Source organism: Emys orbicularis, chromosome 2, assembly GCF_028017835.1.
Source record: "Emys orbicularis isolate rEmyOrb1 chromosome 2, rEmyOrb1.hap1, whole genome shotgun sequence".
NCBI classification, from domain to species: domain Eukaryota; kingdom Metazoa; phylum Chordata; order Testudines; family Emydidae; genus Emys; species Emys orbicularis.
The window spans coordinates 235,069,220-235,092,153 of NC_088684.1; the positions used below are offsets into that span (position 1 = coordinate 235,069,220).

The 22,934-nt window shown below is 44.1% G+C and overlaps 1 protein-coding gene across 1 annotated transcript in view; it reads right to left on the reverse strand.

The window, feature by feature from the left end:
• STK31 (serine/threonine kinase 31) overlaps window positions 1–22,934 on the reverse strand; it is a 117,991-nt gene that overhangs the window by 73,451 nt on the left and 21,606 nt on the right. The window contains exon 10 of the mRNA XM_065400074.1: window positions 856–978. Coding sequence (XP_065256146.1) covers window positions 856–978 — 123 coding nt within the window. The remainder of the gene's footprint in view (window positions 1–855; window positions 979–22,934) is intronic.

Below are 22,934 nucleotides of genomic sequence, written 5' to 3' on the forward strand. Positions count from 1 at the left end.
GAACACAGGCTTGACACCATTTTTCAGTGCTGAACTGTTTTTGAATATTTTAAAACAAGGGTCGGCATCCTTTGGGAAGTGGTGTGCCAAGTCTTCATTAATTTAAGTTTTCGCATGCCAGACCAGCAGCATGGGCAGCAGACAGAACCCCAGACCGGCAGCGGGCTGAGCCGCTCAGCCCGCTGCCGGTCTGGGGTTCCATCCACCGGCCCCTGCCAGCCCAGGTTCCGTCCATGCAGGCCGGCAGCGGGCTGAGCGGGGCCAGCGGCCAGGACCCTGGCTGGCAAGGGGCCGGCGGCCGGAACCCCAGACCAGCAGCAGGCTGAGCGGCTCATCCCGCTGCTGGTCTGGGGTTCTGTAATCCAGGCCGGTAGCAGGCTGAGCAGGGCCGACGGCCGGGACCCCGGCTGGCAGCAGCGTGCCACTAAAAATCAGCCCCTGTGCTGCCTTTGGCATGCGTGCCGCAGGTTGCTGACCCCTGTTTTAAAACGTGTCTGTATATGGTTTTAAGTAATTTCCCACTACTTTCTCATTTTCCATGTGGGAGGAAAAACATACTACAGGGAACCTCAGCGTCTACACTGTAAAAGTATATGACTAATTACATATTCTGAACAAAAATGACTAGGATGTTTAAAAAGCGTATTGCAAGTTGCTGTGCTTACTGAGTAAATCAAACTACAGAGATAACTTAGCAGAAAGGTGTAGAAAAAGTTATACTGCCTAGTCATGTAATACACTAAATTCAATTTATTGCTGTTGAAACCTTCAATTCTAACACACTGACCTTCAAAAAAATTGAAGAGCAGATTAGAAGTGTTTAATAATAATAGTAATAAGAAGTTTCTTTCCAACCTGCAAAATAGTTGAACGTTCAGAGAGAGGTAGCTCATCCACTTCCAGAATGAATTCTTCCATTGCAGAGTACAAATTCTTTTGCACTTCATTTCTCTCGAGAATCAAGATATCACTTTCATTCTATATAGAAGGAACAGCAGTCAGAGATCATATCTAAACTCCTTGCAAGCACTACATAACAAAAAATGCTATTGTGACATTGCACTCCATATGCTTTATGGAAATATGCTTATGAATATGACATAACTGGAATATGCTTTACGCTAAATACCCCTTGCATGGTGTCGCTAGAAAGCTTGTAATCTACTAAGTGTGTTAATCCTATTTGTTTGCATGTGTTATTTCTATATCTGGAGTTAGGAGAATAAGATATAAACTTGTATCACTGATGTAAACATATTAAGTGGAGGCCATTAAGGGTGCTCCAGAAACAATCAGTTGTATATGGCCTTAGTTACTTGAAAGCCTTCCTGTGTACCTATGGGCCAGCCCATGGGGAATGGAGACTAGGGATCTTACAGTGACATGTCACCAGATAATGAAATCCATCTTAAATCTGGTACTTTTCCATTTAGAAGGAGGGGTGGGGACCCAGAGAGACAAAAGATTCCCGCCTTCTGCCAAAGCTATAAAAGGGGGTGGAGCAGGTCAAAATACGCTGCCAGTCATGAGAAAACCCCTGCTTACCACTTGAGATGGCTGCTGGAACTAACAAGGACTGTACCAGGGGAAAGGATTGGACCCAGACTAGGAAGGAGTCTAGTCTGTGAAAGAAGCTTATTGGAACATCTCTGAGGGTGAGATATTACCTGTAACCAGTTTCTTCATGTATTAGACTTAGACTTGCGTGTTTTTGCTTTATTTTGCTTGGTGACTTACTTTGTTCTGTCTGGTATTACTTGAAACCACTTGAATCCCACTTTTTATACTTAACACCACTTTTGTTTATTAATAAACCCAGAGTAAGTGATTAATGCCTGGGGGAGCAAACAGCTGTGCATATCTCTCTCATTGTTATAGAGGTCAGACAATTTATGAATTTACCCTGTATACGCTTTATACAGAGTAAAATGGATATATTTGGAGTTTGGATCCCATTGGGAACTGGGTTTCTGGGTGCTGGAGACGGGGGGGGGGGGAGGGATAGCTCAGTGGTTTGAGCCCTGGCCTGCTAAACCCAGGGTTGTGAGTTCAATCCTTGAGGGGGCCACTTAGGGATCTGGGGCAAAATCAGTACTTGATCCTGCTAATGAAGGCAAGGGTCTGGACTCGATGACCTTTCAGGGTCCCTTCTAGTTCTATGAGATAGCTCAGCAGGTTAATATATGGAGATATACCTATTGTGACGGGTTGGATCACAGAAACCCCCTTGGGAGCTGCCACCCAATGTGCAAAGACTACCTCTGCTTCGGTTTTCCCTGCCAGCTTAGGACTCCAGCACCCTGTCTTGCTGAATCAGACACTCCCGTCTGGCTCCAACACAGACCCAGGGTCTGAATCACTTGTCCCAAGGCTGCAAATTTACCTGAAAACAGCTCTCAGTAGTGTGCTTGTCTTTAGCACTCAGATGCCCAACTCCCAATGGGGTCTAAACCCAGATAAATCCGTTTTACCCTGCATAAAGTTTATGCAGGGCAAACTCATAAATTGTTCGCCCTCTATAACACTGATAGAGAGATATGCACAGTTGTTTGCTCCCCCAGGTATTAATACATACTCTGAGTAAATTACTAAATAAAAAGTGATTTTATTAAATACAGACAGTAGGATTTAAGTGGTTCAAAGTAGTAACAGACAGAACAAAGTAAGTCACCAAGCAAAATAAAATAAAATGCGCAAATCTATGTCTAATCAAGCTGAATACAGATAATCTCACCCTCAGAGATGCTTCAGTAAGTTTTTCTCAGACTGGACACCTTCCAGGCCTGGGCACAATTCTTTCCCCTGGTACAGCTCTTGTTCCAGCTCAGGTGATAGCTAGGGGATTCTTCATGATGGCTTCCCCCCCTCTCTCTTCTGTTCCACCCCTTTATATATCTTTTGCATAAGGCGGGAACCCTTTGTCCCTCTGGGTTTCCACCCCCCCTCACTGGAAAAGCACCAGGTTAAAGATGGATTCCAGTTCAGGTGACATGATCACATGTCACTGCAAGACTTCATTACTCACTTGCCAGCACACACATATACAGGGAGACTCACAGGTAAACAGCCATCTGCAGACAATGGGAGTCATCAAGATTCCAAACCATCATTAATGGCCCACACTTTACATAATTACAATAGGCCCTCAGAGTTACATTTTATATTTCTAGTTTTAGATACAAGAGTGGTACATTTATACAAATCAGATGATCATACTCAGTAGATTATAAGCTTTGTAATGATACCTTACAAGAGACCTTTTGCATGAAGCATATCCCAGTTACGTTACATTCACTTATTACCGTATTTTCTCTAAAACTATCCCAGTTACATTATATTGACTTATTATCAAGTTTTTATAAAACCACATAGACTGCACAACGTCACACCTATCTTCAGTTAAGTCTGCAGCTTTGGAGGCGTGGACCAGACCCTGGGTCGGTGCTGCAGCAGGCTAGTGTGTCTGGCTCAAGAAGGCAGGGTTCTGGAGTCCCAAGCTGACAGGTAAAATGGGCTCAGAGGTAATTTCAGCACATCAGGTGACAGTCCCAAGGGGGTCTCGGTGACCAAACCCGTCACAGATATCAAGATATTTTCCTTCAGATTCCTTATGTAGTAAAATTGCTTTCTATTTATAAAAGGTGAGTTTAACTAGTTAGGTTACAATGCATCACACTTGAATAGGAATGAGTGACAAATTAAATTACAGGCTTTTGACACTATTCCAGGTGATCGATATTCCTCTTATATTCATTGTTAGAAATGCCGTATCCATCATATCTAAGCATACCTACAATACAAGCTAGTAGAGTACAAACACAGTGGTTGATATCCATATGACTGAGTTCATGCCTGGTGGATTTGACTGCTATTGCGAACATCTAACATGTACAAGTTTTCTTTTGGATTACTGAGAGATCCCTTTCAAGGATTAGGGGTTCCATTTGACTAGATGTAGTACACACATTTTCTCTGTCAGTCCTTGCTCCAAAAAATTTACAACATAGGAATATTTAGAAACCATCTTGTGACTGTGTAATGTAGAGTACTGCATTTCCACAAAGTTACCTCAGTTTTCTCTGACCCACCTTTCTAATAGAAAGAGAAGAAAAAACAGTTACTAACCTTTCCATAACTGTTGTTCTTCAAGATGTGTTGCTCATGTCCGTTCCATGTTAGGTGTGTGTGCGACGCATGCACCATTGCCAGAGAGTTTTCCCTCAGTGGTATCCGTCATGCCAGCTCTAGTACCCTCTGGAGCCGCATGCTCATGCGCCAGTATAAAAGGTGCTGCCGGCCACTCACCACCCTCTCAGTTCCTTCTTGCCGTTAACTCCGACAGAGGAGTAGGAGGATTGGTTGTGGTATGGACATGAGCAACACATATTGAAGAACATCAGTTACAAAAAGGTTAGTAACCGTTTTTTCTTCTTTAAGTGCTTGCTCATGTTCATTCCATGTTAGGACAGTACCCCAAAAGGTGGGCTCAGAGTTCGTGGACACGCTGACAGCAACACCACTCTCCCGAAACTGGCATCGTCCTGGGCCTGTTGGGTGTTAGCGTAGTGAGATGCGAAGGTATGCACAGATGACCAGGTTGTGGCCCTGAAGATGTCCTGGATTGGGACCTGTGCGAGGAACGCTACTGATGAAGCCTGGGCTCTTGTGGAGTGAGTGTTTAAGATGGATGGAGGTGGGACATTCGCCTGCTTGTAGCAGGCCCGAATACATGTGGTTATTCAGGACAAGATCACAGGGAGCCCTCTCATTCTTTTCGCTATTGCGACAAAGAGTTGTGTTGATTTGCGGAAGGGTTTAGTCCTCTCAATATAAAAGGCGAGGGCACGCCTAACATCCAGTGAGTGAAGCCACCATTCCTCAGAGGTCTTGTGAGGCTTCACTCACTGGACGTTAGGCGTGCCCTCGCCTAACCAAGGCAACCAAGAGGTCTAGTTGCTATGGAATTGTGACACCACCTTTCTCAGGCAGGCCAAGGGGGGCGCAGTTGGACCTTGTCCTTGAAGAATATCATGTAAGGCGGTTCTGATGTCAGGGCCTTGATTTCAGAGACCCTTCTGGCCGAGGTGATCGCCACCAAGAAGGCGACTTTCCAAAGGGAGAAACAGCAGGGGACACAATGCTAGCAGCTCGAAGGAAGGACCCATGAATCTCAACAGAACCAGGTTTAAGTCCCATGGGGGAGTATCGGCTCATGGATCTGAGATTAGAGCCTCTCCTGCCCCTTGAGAAACCGTACTGTCACCTCATGGAAGTACAGTGACTGGAAGGCTGAGATGGCTGCTAAGTGCACTTTGATAAGCAGCAGGACTTGGACCTCGCATCTTAAGTGGAGCAAGTAGTCCAAGACAGACTGAACGGAAGATCGAGACGGAGAGAGAGCTTTTGAGAAGCCCATGTCAGGAAGCGTTTCTAATTGGTCAGGTAGGAAGCCCTGGTGTACAGCTTTCTACTACCTACCAACATCTGCCGGACCTGTTCCGAGTAAGCCTATTCTTCTGTGTTCAGCCATGCAGCATCCATGCAATTAGGTGCAGGAAGGCAAGGTTCGGGTGAAGCAACCAGCCCTGGTCTTATGAGATTAGGTCCAGACAGCATGGGAGATGGACCTGTCAATAGCAGCTCCACTCTAAGGCTTGGTCTACACTTACCCCCCAATTCGAACTAAGGTACGCAACTTCAGCTACGTGAATAACGTAGCTGAAGTTCGAAGTACCTTAGTTCGAACTTACCTCGGTCCACACGCGGCAGGCAGGCTCCCCCGTCGACGCCGCGGTTCCCCCGTCGACGCCGCGGTACTCCTCTCGTCTAGCTGGAGTACCGCAGTCGACGGCGATCACTTCCTGGTTCGACTTATCGCGTCCAGACAAGACGCGATAAGTCGAACCCAGAACTTCGATTCCCAGCCGACGAACTAGCGGCTGGGTGTAGACATACCCTAAGAGTGTGTCGAACCAGTGCTGGCGTGGCCACACCGGGGCTATCAGAGTAACTCTTGCCTTGTCTCATTTGACTTTTAGGAGGACCTTGTGGACCAGAGAGATTGGAGGAAAGACGTAGAATAGAAGATCTGTCCAGGGGAGCAGGAAAGCGTCGGAGAGGAAACCCGGGCTGTCCCCATGTACTAAGCAAAACTGATGGCATTTCCTATTCTCTCTGATAGAAAACAGGTCCACCTGGGGAGGCCCCCACCTTTGGAAGATGAACCTGGTGACCTCCAGATGAAGGGACCACTCATGGCGAGAGGAAAAGGATCTGCTGAGGTGATCTGCCAGTACATTCCGGGCTCCCAGGAGATGTGACACCTTGAGATGAATGGAGTGCTTCATGCAGAAGTCCCATAGACGGATGGCCTCTTGACACAGGGCTGAAGACCAAGCCCCTCCCTACTTGTTGATACAGAACATGGCCATGGTATTGTCTGTGAGGACTTGTACCGCCTCGCCTGAAATCTGGGGAAGGAACACTTGGCAAGCTAAGCGTGCCGCCCCAAGCTCCCTGATGTTTATGTGCAGGCAGAGTTCTTCTTGCGACCAGAGGCCCTGAGTCCTGAGGTTGTAGAGGTAGGCTCCCCAAACTAGGTCTGACGCGTCCAAGATCAAAGCTACCAACAGTCAAGGGGTAACAAAGGGCACCCCCCATCATTACCAATCATGGGTCTTTTCCACCATTCCAGAGAGGCGAGGACTAGGGGAGGAACTGTGAGCATGGAGTCCAAGTGGTGTCTGCTTGGGGAATATACTAATGCTAGCAACATCTACAGGGGCCTGAGGCACAGTCTTCCATATTGAACCACATAAGTACATGCCGCCATGTGCCCCAGTAGCTTGAGGCAAACCTGTCTTAACTGAGCTGTCTTAATTAGGTGGACTATTACATTGGATATCATAGTCCGGAATCAGGCCTCTGGCAAGAAAGTCCTGGCTTCGGTCAAGTCGAGCACCACCCAATAAATTCTATTCTCTGAGACGGAACAAGAGTTGACTTTTGTTAGTTTATCAGCAGGCCCAGAGCTCGGAAGGTGGCTTCGACCGTGCTGATGCTGTTCTGAACATGAGCCTGTGACCGACCCTTGATCAGCCAGTCATCGAGCCTCGAGGTACGAGCAGACCTGGACGCCTCGCCATCTGAGGAAAGCTGCTACTACCACTGCCTTACACTTCGTGAGGACCTGGGAGGCCACCGATAGGCCAAAGGGAAGAGCAGTGAATTGATAGTGGTGCTAACCCACAACAAACCTGTGAAATTTTCTGTGGCCACAGAAGAGAGAAATGTGAAAGCATGCATCATGTAAGTAGAGGGCAGCATACCAGTCTCCTAGATCCAGGGAGGGAATGATGGAAGTCAGGGAGATCATGTGGAACCTCAGTTTCTTGAGATATTTCTTGAGGCGACACAGGTCCAGAATAGGCCAGAGGCCCCCTTTGGCCTTTGGGATTAGTAAATATTGGGAGTAAAACTTCTTTCCTCTTGCAGAACCTCCTCCACAGCCCCCATTTTTAGGAGGGATTGCAACTCCTGGACAAGGAGTTGCTCGTAAGAAGGGTCCCTGAAGAGGGATGGTGAAGGGATCTGAAGTGGTGACTGGTATATCGCCCACAGGCGCATCTTCAAAAGGCCTGCTTGGGCCCACCAAAGTACCTCCGAGACACTAGCTAGGAGGTTGAGGTGGACGGGAGTGTTTGGCGCCGCTTTTAACCTCTCCCTTTTCTTTTGTAGGCGCCAAGAAACGAAGAGGCTGTTGAGGCCTGAAGTGCTTCCTGGAACCTGACGGAGCATACAGCCTAAGGATCGTAGGGTGGCCCTTAAGGCCCTGAAGTCGTGTCTGTCTGCTCCAAGAATACAGAGGAGCCTTTGAAGGGGAGGTCCTGGATGGGCTGTTGGACCTCGTGAGGAAGCCCCGAGGACTGGAGTCACGAACAAGGCCTTATGGTGACAGCAGAGGCCATTGTCCTGGCTGCCAAGTCAGCTGCATCCAGAGCTGCCTGGAGAGAGGTCCTGGCCATGTTCTTTCCGCCTTCCAAGAGGGCAGCGAACTCCTGCCTTGAATCTTGAGGCAGGGAGTCTTTAAATATAGCCAGGGAGTCTTACAGATTACACTGGTCTACAATTTTTGAGAAGTTGTCTGCTTCAGAGATAAAATGTGCTATTTATTATGTATTTTGATGTGCTGAATTCAAATATGACAATTAAAACAACTGATTGGCTACTGTTTCTAAGATATTTAAGTTTTTACATTTTATGTCTATGTATATTGTGTAGATAGTAGAGTTTTAATCATAAATTGGAAACCTAGGTCTTTTCATGTGTTTATGGTTGCTTTACATGATAATATTTCACCTGTCCTGTTTATGTAACACTTTAAAAATCAGCAAAAGGGTTATATAAATAAAATTTATTATGAAACAAAAGGCAAAAAACTATTATGTACATAGTTTAGTCCTATTCAGTGTCTATTCGGCGCTTCTTGGCTTGTCTCTTGTATTCATTCAATGGAGCATCTCTTGTCACTGTCCAGCAATAGTCTGCAAGCATTGATGGGCTCCATTTGCCCTGATAGCGTTTCTCCATTGTTGCAATGTCCTGGTGAAATCGCTCGCCGTGCTCGTCGCTCACTGCTCCGCAGTTTGGTGGAAAAAAATCTAGATGAGAGTGCAAAAAATGTATCTTTAGTGACGTGTTGCAACCAAGGCTTTTGTATGCCTTGAGGAGGTTTTCCACCAGCAACCTGTAGTTGTCTGCCTTGTTGTTTCCGAGAAAATTTATTGCCACTAACTGGAAGGCTTTCCAGGCCGTCTTTTCCTTGCCACGCAGTGCATGGTCAAATGCATCATCTGGAAGAAGTTCACGAATCTGAGGACCAACAAAGACACCTTCCTTTATCTTAGCTTCACTTAACCTTGGAAATTTTCCACGGAGGTACTTGAAAGCTGCTTGTGTTTTGTCAATGGCCTTGACAAAGTTCTTCATCAGACCCAGCTTGATGTGTAAGGGTGGTAACAAAATCTTCCTTGATTCAACAAGTGGTGGATGCTGAACACTTTTCCTCCCAGGCTCCAATGACTGTCGGAGTGGCCAATCTTTCTTGATGTAGTGGGAATCTCTTGCACGACTATCCCATTCGCAGAGAAAACAGCAGTACTTTGTGTATCCAGTCTGCAGACCAAGCAAGAGAGCAAAAACCTTCAAATCGCCACAAAGCTGCCACTGATGTTGGTCATAGTTTATGCACCTCAAAAGTTGTTTCATGTTGTCATAGGTTTCCTTCATATGGACTGCATGACCAACTGGAATTGATGGCAAAACATTGCCATTATGCAGTAAAACAGCTTTAAGACTCGTCTTCGATGAATCAATGAACAGTCTCCACTCATCTGGATCGTGAACGATGTTGAGGGCTGCCATCACACCATGGATGTTGTTGCAGGCTACAAGATCACCTTCCATGAAGAAGAATGGGACAAGATCCTTTTGACGGTCACAGAACACGGAACACGGAAACCCTAACATCACCTGCCAGGAGATTCCACTGCTGTAGTCTGGAGCCCAACAGCTCTGCCTTACTCTTGGGTAGTTCCAAATCCCTGACAAGGTCATTCAGTTCAACTTGTGTTATGAGGTGTGGTTCAGAGGAGGAGGATGGGAGAAAATGTGGGTCCTGTGGCATTGATGGTTCAGGACCAGAAGTTTCATCCTCTTCCTCGTCTGACTCAAGTGAGAATGATTCTGGTGCATCAGGAACTGGCAGTCCTTCTCCGTGGGGTACTGGGCGTATAGCTGATGGAATGTTTGGATAATGCACAGTCCACTTTTTCTTCTTTGACACACCTTTCCCAACTGGAGGCACCATGCAGAAGTAACAATTGCTGGTATGATCTGTTGGCTCTCTCCAAATCATTGGCACTGCAAAAGGCATAGATTTCCTTTTCCTGTTCAACCCCTGGCGAAGCTTTGTTGCACAAGTGTTGCAGCATATGTGTGGGGCCCACCTCTTGTCCTGATCTCCAATTTTGCAGCCAAAATAAAGGTGATAGGCTTTCTTAACCATACTGGTTATACTGCGCTTTTGTGATGCAAAAGTCACTTCACCACAAACATAGCAGAAGTTATCTGCACTGTTCACACAAGTACGAGGCATCTCTGCTCACTTTGGCTAAACAGAAATGTGTCCCTTTGCAAAATCAAACACTGACAAATAAGAGAGCACGACACTGTATGATTTCTAGAGCTGATATAGGGCAATTTGTTCAGCAGAGTGATGTAAGCTTCATTATGATTGCATCATCCATGACTTCTAGGAATAACATGATGCAATTCATATCATGTATGATGCAATACCAGCTTCAGATTGCATCATTCATTGTTTTGCCTAAAAAGCAAGTAGTGTTCAAACCCAGTCATAGATTTATTCATAGATCCAGTCAAAGATGTATTTTAGTCATTTCTGGTTTAAATTGAGATCCCTTCCCTTTATAACTCACTTATCCTCCGCCATTCCCAAGTCAAGGGTCGTATATACTGACCCAATAGCATATCTTGAAAACTAGAGCCAATCAACAATTTTAAGCATCATTTTCGTTCTCAGTGACCCAGAATTAGTAAAGTTTGACTACATTTATTTCAGAAGCATTTTGGCTGAAGAGCAGTGTTATAATTATATCTCCCTAGAAAAGCTTGCTGGTTAGAGATACATAGTTGAAGGCTACCTGTCGAATAAACCTTTCTTCCAAAAAGGTCCAGTTTCTTGGTGTCTTTTTGTTTAGTGGTAGTGCTTGACTGGCCCTACCTATCCTTTTCATTTGCTGCAAACACAACCAGGCATGCTGGAAGGGGATGTGAGTACAAATATTCATATCCATTCGCTGGGACATAATATTTCTTCTCTGCCCTCTTTGAGGTTGGGGGGGCAGAGAAGAAGGAATTTGCCACACAGCCTTGACCAGTCCCATCACAGCCTCATTGATGGGTAAGGCCACCCTGGAGGGAACTGCTGCAGCCAGGATATCAATAAGGCTGTGTGATGTCTCTTTAAGCTCCTCTATTTCCAGACCCAGGTTCACAGCTACCCAATTCAAAAGGTCCTGATGGGCCCTGAAATCGTCCTTCAGAAGCAGACTACTTGGGTCCCGTTGACAGCCTCATCTGGAGAAAATGAGGAGGCTTGCACTGGAGGAGAAGCTCCTTTTTCTTCCTCAGCCTCAACAATGTCCACCTGAGCCATCTCCTGAACATCAGTACTGGAGTCGGGGTCTGGTGCTGAGCAAGAAGGAGCAGTAGTCCGCTTCTCAGAAGCCACTGAGTAGGAACGATGGGAGGGAGCACCTGGTGCCACTGGAAACCCCCAGGGGTTCCAGTAAGGCCACTACCAGGTGGGGGGGGGGGGAGAGACACACTGGTATCAAAGTCTGGTGCTGCATAGGCTGGGTACTGGTGCTGAGTCTTAGATTGCACATAAGGTTCCCCTTCGGATTCAGAAGAGTCCTCTCTCTTAGACCACGGCGGAGAGGTACCAATTCTGCCAATGCGGTGCCGGGGTCCGTGCACTGACAGCAGACTGGAGATGGTCGGGACACTGGGATCAGGGTCGGCTTTCTTCTAGAGGGTGCCAGGAAAGAACCCAACACCCCTTGTTCCTTCCTGCTTCCGGACATTGGAGCTGGAGATTGTCCCAATGGAGTTGGGGGGACTGGAAGAAAAAGTAGGTCCCTCGCCACTTGGAAAGCCTCCAGCATCAATGGAACAATCACACCGCTGATGCCACGGTGGCTTCCAGGTATCTGCAGAGGGTCCCACACCGGACTCAACGCTCTAGGCAGAGCTGACAGTGCCATCCTGGGCCCAGGAGTGGAAGAGTGGCCCAGCACGGGTCTCACTGTGCTGCCTTTCCCCTGCTTCTCTTTCTTCTGCACGGAGAAGTGCCCTGTCAATGTGCTGCTTTTTGTGCTTCTTCCTTGGTACCCAAGTGAACAGTGCCAGGAAGAGCTCAGTGCCAAGGAGCACTTCGCACCAACGCCAAAGTGCTCGGCGCTGAGTCGGAGCAGCTCAACTCTGAGAGTGGCTTCCCTGAGGATAGTCTTCAGCCTAATGTCTCTGTCTTTTTTAGCACGGGGTCTGAAGTCACAGCAGTTCTGGCACTTGTCCTTCATGTGAGTTTCCCCAAAGCACTTCAAGCAGCTGGAGTGTGGGTCACTCATTAGCACAGCTTCGCCACAGGAGGCACAAGGTTTTAAGTCCTGAGACTGGGATATGCCTGGCTCCTGGTGCGAAAGAGTCCCTCAAATAACAAGAACTATCTATTTTCATTAACTATGTACACTAATACTAATTATAAAAACTATATTCACTAAACTAAGATAACTAAGAACAATGAATTAGAGTCCGAAAACCACTGAGAAGAAAACCTTACCGAAGCAAGAAGGGTTGGCTGTTCCATCAACTGTCATGGGCGGTAAAAAGGAATTGAGAGGGTGCGTGGTCAGCAACATCCCTTACACCGGCGTATGAGTGTGTGGCTCCAGAGGGCACACAGCATGCACACACCTAACATGGAATGGACATGAGCAAGCACTCCAAGAAGAATGAAACAGAAGGCAGGGGCGGAAAAGGTAGTCTAAGTAATAGCATCCATGATATGGTTTAGATCACAAGGAGTTACTCTGAATTTCCTGATTAGAGATGCTGGTCTCAAGTAGCATTTGACATGTGCATGAGATTAATCTAATCATGACTTCTTATCTCTGAGAAAAATCAAGATTGTTGAAATGTTTCAAGAGCACATTTGCTATAAGGCATAGAGCCAGCCCCTCCTGTAAATATTCTCAGACCAGAAAGAATTTAGTTGATCTCTGCTAGATGCATTTTTCCCAAGCACCATGAACTGAGCTTTGACCAGATCTTGTTATACTCAGAATTTGTAAAAAAATTCCCCTTGAAGCAATCAAGGTACCAATCTCCCTCTTTTTAAATTGCTTCTGTTCAGTATTTATACTTTTGAACCACAGTCTCCTTGGACATTGATATCTTAGAGGACCTTTCAGTTAGATCTTCACAAACAGGAAGATTTGTAGATTCCAAGGCCAGAAGGGACAACTGTGATCATCTAGTCCAGGGGTGGCCAACCTGTGGCTCCAGAGCCACATGCGGCCCTTCAGAAGTTAATATGCGGCTCCTTGTATAGGCACCGACTCCGGGGCTGGAGCTACAGGAGTAAACTTTCCAATGTGCCGGGGGGTGCTCACTGCTCAACCTCTGGCTCTGCAACAGGCCCTGCCTCCACTCCACTCCTTCCCGCCTCCTCCCCTGCAGTGCCCTCGCTCCTCCCCCCTCCCTCCCAGAGCCTCCTGCATGCCATGAAACAGCTGATCAGGAGGTGCGGGGAGGGAGCAGGAGGCGCTGATCGGCGGGGCTGCCGGTGGGTGGGAGGCGCTGGGAGCGGGGGGGCGGGGGAGCTGATGGTGGGCTGCTGAAGTATTACTGTGGCTCTTTGGCAATGTACATTGGTAAATTCTGGCTCCTTCTCAGGCTCAGGTTGGCCACCCCTGATCTAGTCTGACCTCCTGTATAAAACAGTCCATAGAAATTCCCCCAAGTAATTCCTAGAGCATAACTTTTAGAAAAACATCCAATCTTCAATTAAAATTTGTCAATGATGGAAAATCCACCATGACCCTTGATAAGTTGTTCCAATGTTAATTACTCTCATCTTTAAAAATGTATGCCTTATTTCCAGTCTGAATTTGTCTAGCTTCAACTTCAAGCCATTCAATCATGTAATACTTTTCTCTACTAGACTGAAGAACCCATTATTAAATATTTGCTCCCAATGTACATACTTATAGACTATCATCAAGCCACCCCTTAACCTTTTCTTTGGTAAGCTAAACAGATTGAGCTTCTTGAGTCTCTCACTATAAGGCATGTTTTCTAATCCTTTAGTTATTCTCGTGGCTCTTCGCTGAACCCTCTCAAATTTATCAACATCATTCTTCAATTGTGGACACCAGAACTGGACAAGTATTCCAGCAGCACTCATACATTTGACAAATACAGATGTAAAATAACATCTCTACTCCTACTCAAGATGCCCATTGATGCATCCAAGGATTGCATGAGCCCTTTTGGCCACATCGCCGCACTGGGAGCTCATGTTTATCTGATTACTCACAGGGACCCCCCCATTTTTTTTCTTCAGAGTCACTGCTTCCCAGCATAGAGTCTCCCATTTGTTCCTAGAGGTATACATTTAGCTATATTAAAATGCATATTTTCTGCTTTCTCTCTGCTTACCACGTGATCCGGATCAGTGTGTGTTAGTAACCAGCCCTCTTCATTATTTACCACTCCCCCAGTTTTTTGGTCATCTGCAAACTTCATCAGTGATGATTTTGTTTTCTTCTAGAGCACTAATAAAAATGTTAAATAGCACAGGGCCCAGAACCGATCCCTGCTAGACCCCACTAGAAACACCCGTTCGATGAGGATTCCCTGTTTGTAATGACATTTTGAGACGCATCAGCTAGACAGTTTTTAATCCATTTAATGTGTGCCATATTAATTTTATCTCCTTATAGTTTTTTAATCAAAATATCACACGGTACCAAATCAAATGCCTTACAGAAGTCTAAGTATATTACACCAACACTATTGTTTTTATCAACCAAACTTATTGAACCAATCTCATAAAAAAAAGATATCAAGTTAGTTTGACAGGATCTATTTTCCATAAACCCATGTTGATTGGCATTAATCGTAGTACCCTCCTTTAATTCTCTGCTAGTTAACAGAGACCGTTATCAGCTGCTCCATTATCTTGTCCAGGATCAATGTCTGACTGACAGGAGTATAATTACCTGGGTCACCTCCTTTGCCCTTTTTAAATATTGGCACAAGAAGACCTTTCTTCCAGTCTCCTGAAACTTGCCCAGTGTTCCAAGACTTATTGAAAATCAACATTAACAATCCAGTGAACTCCTCAGCCAGCTCTTTAAAAACTCTTGGATGCAAGTTATTCAGACTGCCTCATTTAAAAATGTCTAAATGTAGTAATTGCTGTTTAATATCCTCCTGAGATACTAGTGGAATGGAGAGAGTGTTATTATGTAATACAGTGGTCCCCAACCTTTTTGTGGCCAGTAGCACATTCATGTTTTCAGAAGAGTGTGGTGGGTGCCAACGATTTTTCAAGGCTTATTTTGTATTTGTACATTAAATAATACGAAAAACATCATATTTAATATTACATAATATATGAATCCATAAGATAAAAAAGGTAATTTTACATGTAAAAGGTATTAATTAAATTATTCAGCAATTACTCTTTCACCTTACCATGTGAATTTGCTCTTTTTTATCTACCTCTAAGAAAAATTAAGGAGTTTTTACAAAATAAATATCAAACCGTTTTCATCTTATTTATTTTAAAAAAGTAAAACATTGTTGAACTGCTGGTCCAAATATATTTATTATTCTTACTTTAACATAGATAGCCAGTTATGGTTAATTCTTTGTATTGTTACTTGTATCTGGATTTCAATAAACAAACAAACAAACAAACATGAAAAAAAGTTAAACACAAGTTAATCATACGCGCTCATCAGCACTTAATGGAAAATAGGTATCATTAATTCACATGGTTTTTCTAATAAAGTCAGTGTGATTTTTGGCACTGCATTTCTTCAGCCAATTTTTCATAGTTGGGAGAGTAGGACGATATTCCCGTTCGTAAGCAATTGTCAAGATGGGCATCTGTAAGCCGAGATCTGTATTTTGATTTTATGATGTTCATTGTTGAAAACAGAACTTCGCATAGATAAGTGGAACCAAAATAAGATTTTATTTTGTATGCTACATTTTTTAAGGCAGGAAACTTTTTTCGGTCAACCAGATTCCAAAAGTTTTCGTCTGTTGCGCAGGATTTTAGAACAATATCATTCTGAAGGTCCAAAATCTCCAGTTCCATGTCTTCTGTTCTTACTTGAATGAGATTCGCAATTGATGTAGCCATTTCTGTTACCGCTATTTGGCAAGTAAAAGGATTCACAAGAAAGGCAACTACAGGCTCAATGATGGTGAACTGTTGAAATCTCTTTTCAAATTGTTCCAGAAGTGTTTGAATGTGGATAACAAATGGTGATGGGTTAAAATCAATGCCACATACCATTTTCTTCATACTTGGGAAATGTACGAGAAACTTCGTCTTCATATGTGACATCCACAGGATCAGTTTTGCTTTGAATGATTTTACAGAACCTATCATTTGAGCCACATGTTTGTCTTTGCCCTGGAACTCAAGATTTAAAATGTTCAATCTGCCAGTGATGTCGGCAAGAAAAGCCAAGTCCATTAACCAGCTGGAGTCTTCTAGATGCTCGAAGTTCTGATTTGTGGACTTCAGAAATTCTTTGATCTCTTCAATTCGGCTTAAAAAACGTGCAAGAACTTTACCTTTGCTCAGCCATCGTACTTCTGTGTGCAAGATAAGATCAGATTGTTTATCATCAACATCTTCCAACAGGGCCTTAAAAAGTCGGTGTTGCAAAGGTTTCGCTCGAATAGAGTTAATTATTTTAATAACGACATTCATGACGTGTTGAAAAGAAAGAACTTCGACGCACAAAGCTTCTTGGTGGATAATGCAATGATAAGACAAAGTTCGGAAAGGATTGATTCTTCTTACAGAGTGCAATGAATCCATTGGCGCTGCCCATCATTGCTGGTGCCCCATCAGTGGTGATCGCAGACAGCTTGTGTAGTGGCATACTAATTGATGTTGCATATGATTTGAATAAATTATAGATGTCCTCACCCTTTGTTCGCCCTTTCATAAGCAATACTTTTAGTAACTCTTCTTTTACGGTGAAGTTACTAAATACCATCCTCACCATAACTGCCAACTGCGCTGTATCAGATATATCTGTCGACGCATCGAATTGCAGTGAAAACCAGTCACATATTTCCAACTCATCCTTTAGCTGAGTTTGCATGTCACTTGAAATTGCATGTATCCTCCTCATAACTGTGTTGTCTGATAACTGCAAGTCTTGTATTGCCGACAAAATCTCACCCTTGTTAGGAAATCCTTGAAACAGGCAATCAGCACCAGTCAAAAATGCTTCCTTCAACAATTCACCATCTTGAAAGGGTTTTTTCTTCTTTGCGAGCAGATGAGCAATTTTAAAGGAAGCAATGTAGCACCCTTAGACTTTACCACTTGTCTAGTGAAAACAGATTGCTGGGCAGATAGGTTTGATTTGAGTTGATTAATTTTCTTCTCTCTCAACTCAGATTTAAGTGGATGGCTAATGTAAAAAGAGCCGTGATTAGTTTGGACATGGCGTTCGACATTATGTTTTTTCGGCACTGCAACAGCACCCCCGCACAATAAGCAAACACATTTCTCTTTATTTTCAATAAAACAATAGGATTCTTCCCACTCTGCGTTGAAATAATACGTACGTTGTCTTTTATTTGAACCATTCAATTTGGGGCAAACTGTTAAAAAAATAATAAATCGCAAAGCACAAGAAAACAGCAGTATCAGTGCAGCGGAAGAATACTCACATACAGGCTAGGCACCAGGCACCAGTGGAGCAAGCACGTGCCTGGAGCAGCACATGCTACGGAGCGGCATTCTGTTCATTCTTGGGACGGCAGAGTCAGAGCGGGTTTTTTTTGTTTGTTTGTTTTTGGCGGCAGTTCTGGGCAGCGCAGAGAGAAGCCGCGAGGACAGAGAACACCGGCGCCTGCAGCCCCGAAGTACTCTGTCCCCAGCAGGCGCGGGGCTCTGGCTTCTCTCCCCTGCTGGGCACTAGGCAGGCCCCGCGCCTGCCGGGGACAGAGAACACCGGCGCCTGGAGTCCCGGAGTTCTCTGTCCCCGGCAGGCGTGGGGCCACGGCTTCTCTCCAGCTTAAGCCGTGGCCCCGCGCCTGCCGGGGACCGAGAACACGGGCGCCCGCAGCCTGCAGCCCCGGAGTTCTCTGTCCCCGGCAGGTGCGGGGCCGCGGTTTCTCTCCCCTGCTGGGCACTAGGCGGGTGCACATAAATGCCCCGGCGGGCGCCATGGCACCCGTGGGCACCGCGTTGGGGACCACTGCCCCACGTGGTAACTAACAGGACTGGTTCTGCCAACAAAAACTGTAGGCAAGAGAGAAACCTCACTGTAGAAACAGATACAGTAGATGACAGAAAGAAACACAGATAAGAAAGAATATGAGTATTAAATGGGGAAATTCCGTGTGTAACTCAATGGTACATTTGTAGCATTCCCTCAAAGTAATAAACTTGCATACTTGTCAAAAAATTAAGAATTAGGATTAAAATAATTCCATCAAGTGCCACATCAGCAGAAGTGTAAAAGACTTTTCCATTGGGCTAGTAGACATATGAATGTAAAACCAAATTACAGCTTTCCAAATCTGCTGTAAAAAACACATTACCAATCTGTACAAAAGGTGCTGAAGCCAATATTTTAAAAAAGATAACTGGTATGCTATGCGTAATTATAGGTTGGATAGTGTGACATCAATCCTGGGCAAAATCATGGAAAGGTGGATATGGGACACAATCAATTAAGAATTAAAGGACGGTAACATAATTAATGTCAATCAACATGGTTTCATGGAAAATAGGCCTTGTCAAACAAACTTGCTATCACTTTTTGAAAAGACTGAAAGTTTGGTTGATAAAAATAATAGTTACATAATACACTGAAAACGTCTATAAGGTATTTGACAATGTTTAAGTTGAGGAATACTGACTCAAAGTAGAGAGGTGGTATTGCCACTTCATACAGCATTAATGAGGCCATTACTGCAATACAATGTGCAAGTTCTGGAGCCCGTATTTTAAAAAAAGCTATTGACAAAATAGAAAGAGTTCAGAAAATAGCTCCAAGAAGAACAAAATCTGGAAAACCTATATTACGGTAAGAAACTAAAGAGCTCAATGGCTGGAAGCTGAAGGTAGACAAAAAACAGACAAAAAAATTAACGATGGTTACCACTGGGGAACAACTTACATAGGAATGGGGTACATTCTCCATCACCTGAAGTCTTTAAATCATGATAGCATGTCTTTCTATGGCTCATGTTATACAGGTCAGACTAGGTGATCATAATGGTCTCTTCTGGCCTTCTATTTACAAGCTTTAACCCCAGGGAGCACTGCTGTCCCTAATCATTACAAGCATCACTGATATCCAACTGGATATGAAATATTGTATAGGCTTTATATTGTTTTGCCCCTCAAAACAAATGAGCTCATTCTTAAGAACACTTACATAATAATGCAAAACGTCAGGTAAATTTACAAACAGATAAACACTCCTTGCCTTGAAGAACTTGCAATGCAAAACAGACAATTCTAACAAAACACAAAATAATTCCTCAAAACATCAAGACTGCAGAGCAAAAGGTGCATCTAAATTGAGGATAAAACCAGGTTAAGAAAAGCATCAGATGGTACTCTGGACTAGTGCCGACCGATCGAAGAACACAAGAGCTGCCACATTGGGTTAGACCATGGTCCATCTTGCCCAGTATCCTGTCTCCAACAGTGGCCAAAACGAGAGCTTCAGAGGGAAGTGTACAGACAATCAGAGTGATCCACTCTTGGCTTCTGATAGTCAGAGGTTTAGGGTCGCCCTGAGCATTGGGTGGCATCCCTAACTTGGCTCACAGCCATTGATGGATCTTTCCTCCATAAACTTATCCAGTTCATTTTTGAACCCAGTTATACTTTTTGGCTTTCACAACATCACCTAGTAACAAGTTCCAAAGGTTAGCTGTGCATTGTGTGAAAAAGTACCTCTTCTTGTTTGCACTAAACCTGCTGCCTATTAATTTCTTCCGATCACCCCTGGTTTTTGGATTGTGGGAAAGGGTAAATAACACTTTTTCTATTCACTTTTTCCACATTATTCATGATTTTATAGACCACTACCATATCATCCCTTACTTGTCTCTTTTTGAAGTTGAACAACCCTAAACTTTTTAGTCTCCCCTTCCTTGATCATAAATTCGCTTCCCTTCTCTAAACCTTTGCCAGTTCCAATATATATTTTTTGAGTTGGGGCAAACAGAACTGGACACATTCAGTATGGGTGTACCATGGATTATGATATATTTGGTTTTATTGTCTATCCCTTTCCTAATAATTCCTAATATACTGTTAGGCTTTTTGACCTCTGGGGCGCATTGAGCACAAGTTTTCAGAGAACTATCCAGGACAACTCCAAGATCTACTTTTTAGGTGGTAAAAGGTAATTTAGAACCTATCATTAAAGATAAGATTTTGTCATGGATTCCATGACTTTTAAAGACTGCTGTGACATTTTCTGCTTCAGCCCCAGGCCTAGAGCTCTCAGCCGCTGGGGGTGTGTGGAAGGGAGCCTGGAGCACTCAGGCTCCGCCACAGGGACCCTGGAGCTCTCAAGCTCCATTGCGGGGGCCCCAGAGCTCTGAGCTGCCAGCTACCGCAGGAGTCCCGCAACTGTCAGTCCCCACCCCCTGGCAGTCAGCTCCCCACCCTGTTCGTTTTAGTAAAAGTCACAAGCGGGTCACGGGTTTCTGTGAATTTTTGTTTAGTGCCTGCAACCTGTGACTTTTACTAACAATAATCGTGACAAAATCTTAACTTTACCTATCATTGTATATGTATAGTTCGGATTATTTTTTCCAATACGCATTACTTTGCACTTATCTACGTTGAATTTATTCTGCTATTGTGCTGGCCGGTCACCCAGTTTTGTGAGCTCCCTCTGTAACTCATCAGTCTGCGTTGGACTTAACCATCTTGAATGATTTTGTATCATCTGCAAACTTGCCACTTCACTGTTCACCTCCTTTTCCAGGTCATTAATTAAAATGTTGAACAGCACAGGTCCCGGTACAGATGCTTGGAGGACCCTGCTGTTCAGCTCTCTCCATTGTGAAAACCGACTATTGTTCCTAACCTTTGTAGTTACTGATCCATGAGAGAACTTTAATTTTTTTATCCCAGGGCTACTTTGTTTCCTAAAGAGCCTTTGGTGAGAAACCTTGTCAAAGGCTTTCTGAAAATCCAAGTATGTAATATCGACTGGAACACCCTTATCCACATGCTTGTTGACTCCTTCAAAGAATTCGACTAAAGTGGTGAGGCTGGTGAGGCATGACTTTCCTTTCCAAAAGCCATGATGACTTTTCCCTCATAAATTGTGTTTATGTGTCTGCTAATTCTGTTCTTTATAATAGTTTCTACCAATTTGCCCAGTACTGATGCTACGTTCACTGGCTTGTAATTGCCAGGATCTCCTCTAGAGCCCTTTTTAGAAATTGGCATTACATTAGCTACCTTCCAGTCATCTAGTACACAAGCTGATTTTCGTGATACGTTACATACTAGAGTTAGTAATTCCGCAATTTCATGTGCACCCAGTTCCTTCAGAACTCTTGGGTAAATGTCTCTGGTCCTGGTGACTTATTACCATTAAGTTAATCAATTTGCTCCAAAATCTCTGCTAGTGACACATTAATTTGGGACAGTACTTCAGAACTTTTGCCCAAAAAGAATAGCTCTGATGTGGATCTCTCTCACACATCCTCTGCAGTGAAGACAGATTAAAAGAATTCATTTAGCATCTCTGCAATGGCCTCATGTTCCCTGAGTGCTCCTTTAACACCTTTGTTGTCTAATGGCCCCATTGCCTGTTGGGCAAATTTACTGTTAGTTTTTGCATCTTTAGCAAGTTGCTTCTCAAATTTGTTCTTGGCCTGCCTTATTATACTTTTATATTTTACTTGCCAGAGTTTGTGCTCCTTCGTATTTTCCTCATTGGAATTCGACTTCCAAATTTTAAAGGATTCCTTTTTTGCCTCTAACAACCTCCAGTGCTCTACTGTTTAGCCATTCTTTTTGGTCCTCCTCCTCTCTTTTTTGTTTTGGGGTGTATATTTACTCTGAGCCTCTATTATGGTATTTTTAAGTAGTCCTCATGCTGCTTGCAGGCATGTTACCCTTGTGACTGTTCTTTTTAATATTCCATTTAACTGGCATCCTCATTCTTGTGTAGCTCCTATTTTTAAAAGTTAAATGTTACTGTGATGCAGGGGGGTTTTTATATCCCCTCCCCCACCATAATGAGTAAGTCTGGGAAACCAACAAACGGCTCAAGATCAACAGTGTTAGTATCCCCAAAATGTCTACCATTTAATTGGTCGCTTGTGCCTGTTCACTTGTGCCAGAGGCAAAAACCACCAAATTAGAGACTTTCCACATGGAGCACTAAGCGCAGAGATGCAACTCTCAAGTCCCATTAGGAAAGGGCAGACCTTCATAGTGTACATAAACCCAGTCTGGATAAAAAACAGGGTCAACAACTTGCCAAACTGCATCTAGATGCGTGTCTCATTATTCCATATCAGGTCTGCTTTACCTTACACTTACTATACAGGCTCAAAAGCCACCCACTGCAAGCTGTACACATAAAAATCGGAAGAATCTAGTTAAACCAGTCTAAGAAAACTGGGGAAAGTAAAGATGCTGAAAATTAAGATCATATTATGTCATTTGCCCTGCATCTAGTACTATATTCCTCATGCAAACCAGTGCTGTATTGGGTTTACTTGTTCATGTGTTATTTACACTGTTACGTGCCTGCCCAAAAAAAAAAAGATCCTTGCCTCAAAGATCTTACAAACGAATTAGAGATGTGACAAGATAAAATACCAACATAGCAGAGAGGGTAGAGAAGGAAGAATTGAGGAAATATCAATAATGTTCCTAAGGCTAGTGCATAGCATGAAGGAGCTAATAAAAACGGTTTTAATGAGTTAAATGGACAGAATGAGCAAGCAGACATAATCAACACATTTTCTGTCCATTGCCTATTTGGGCTCACTGGGTTTTTACACACTTCATTTCAAACTGCATATGGAAC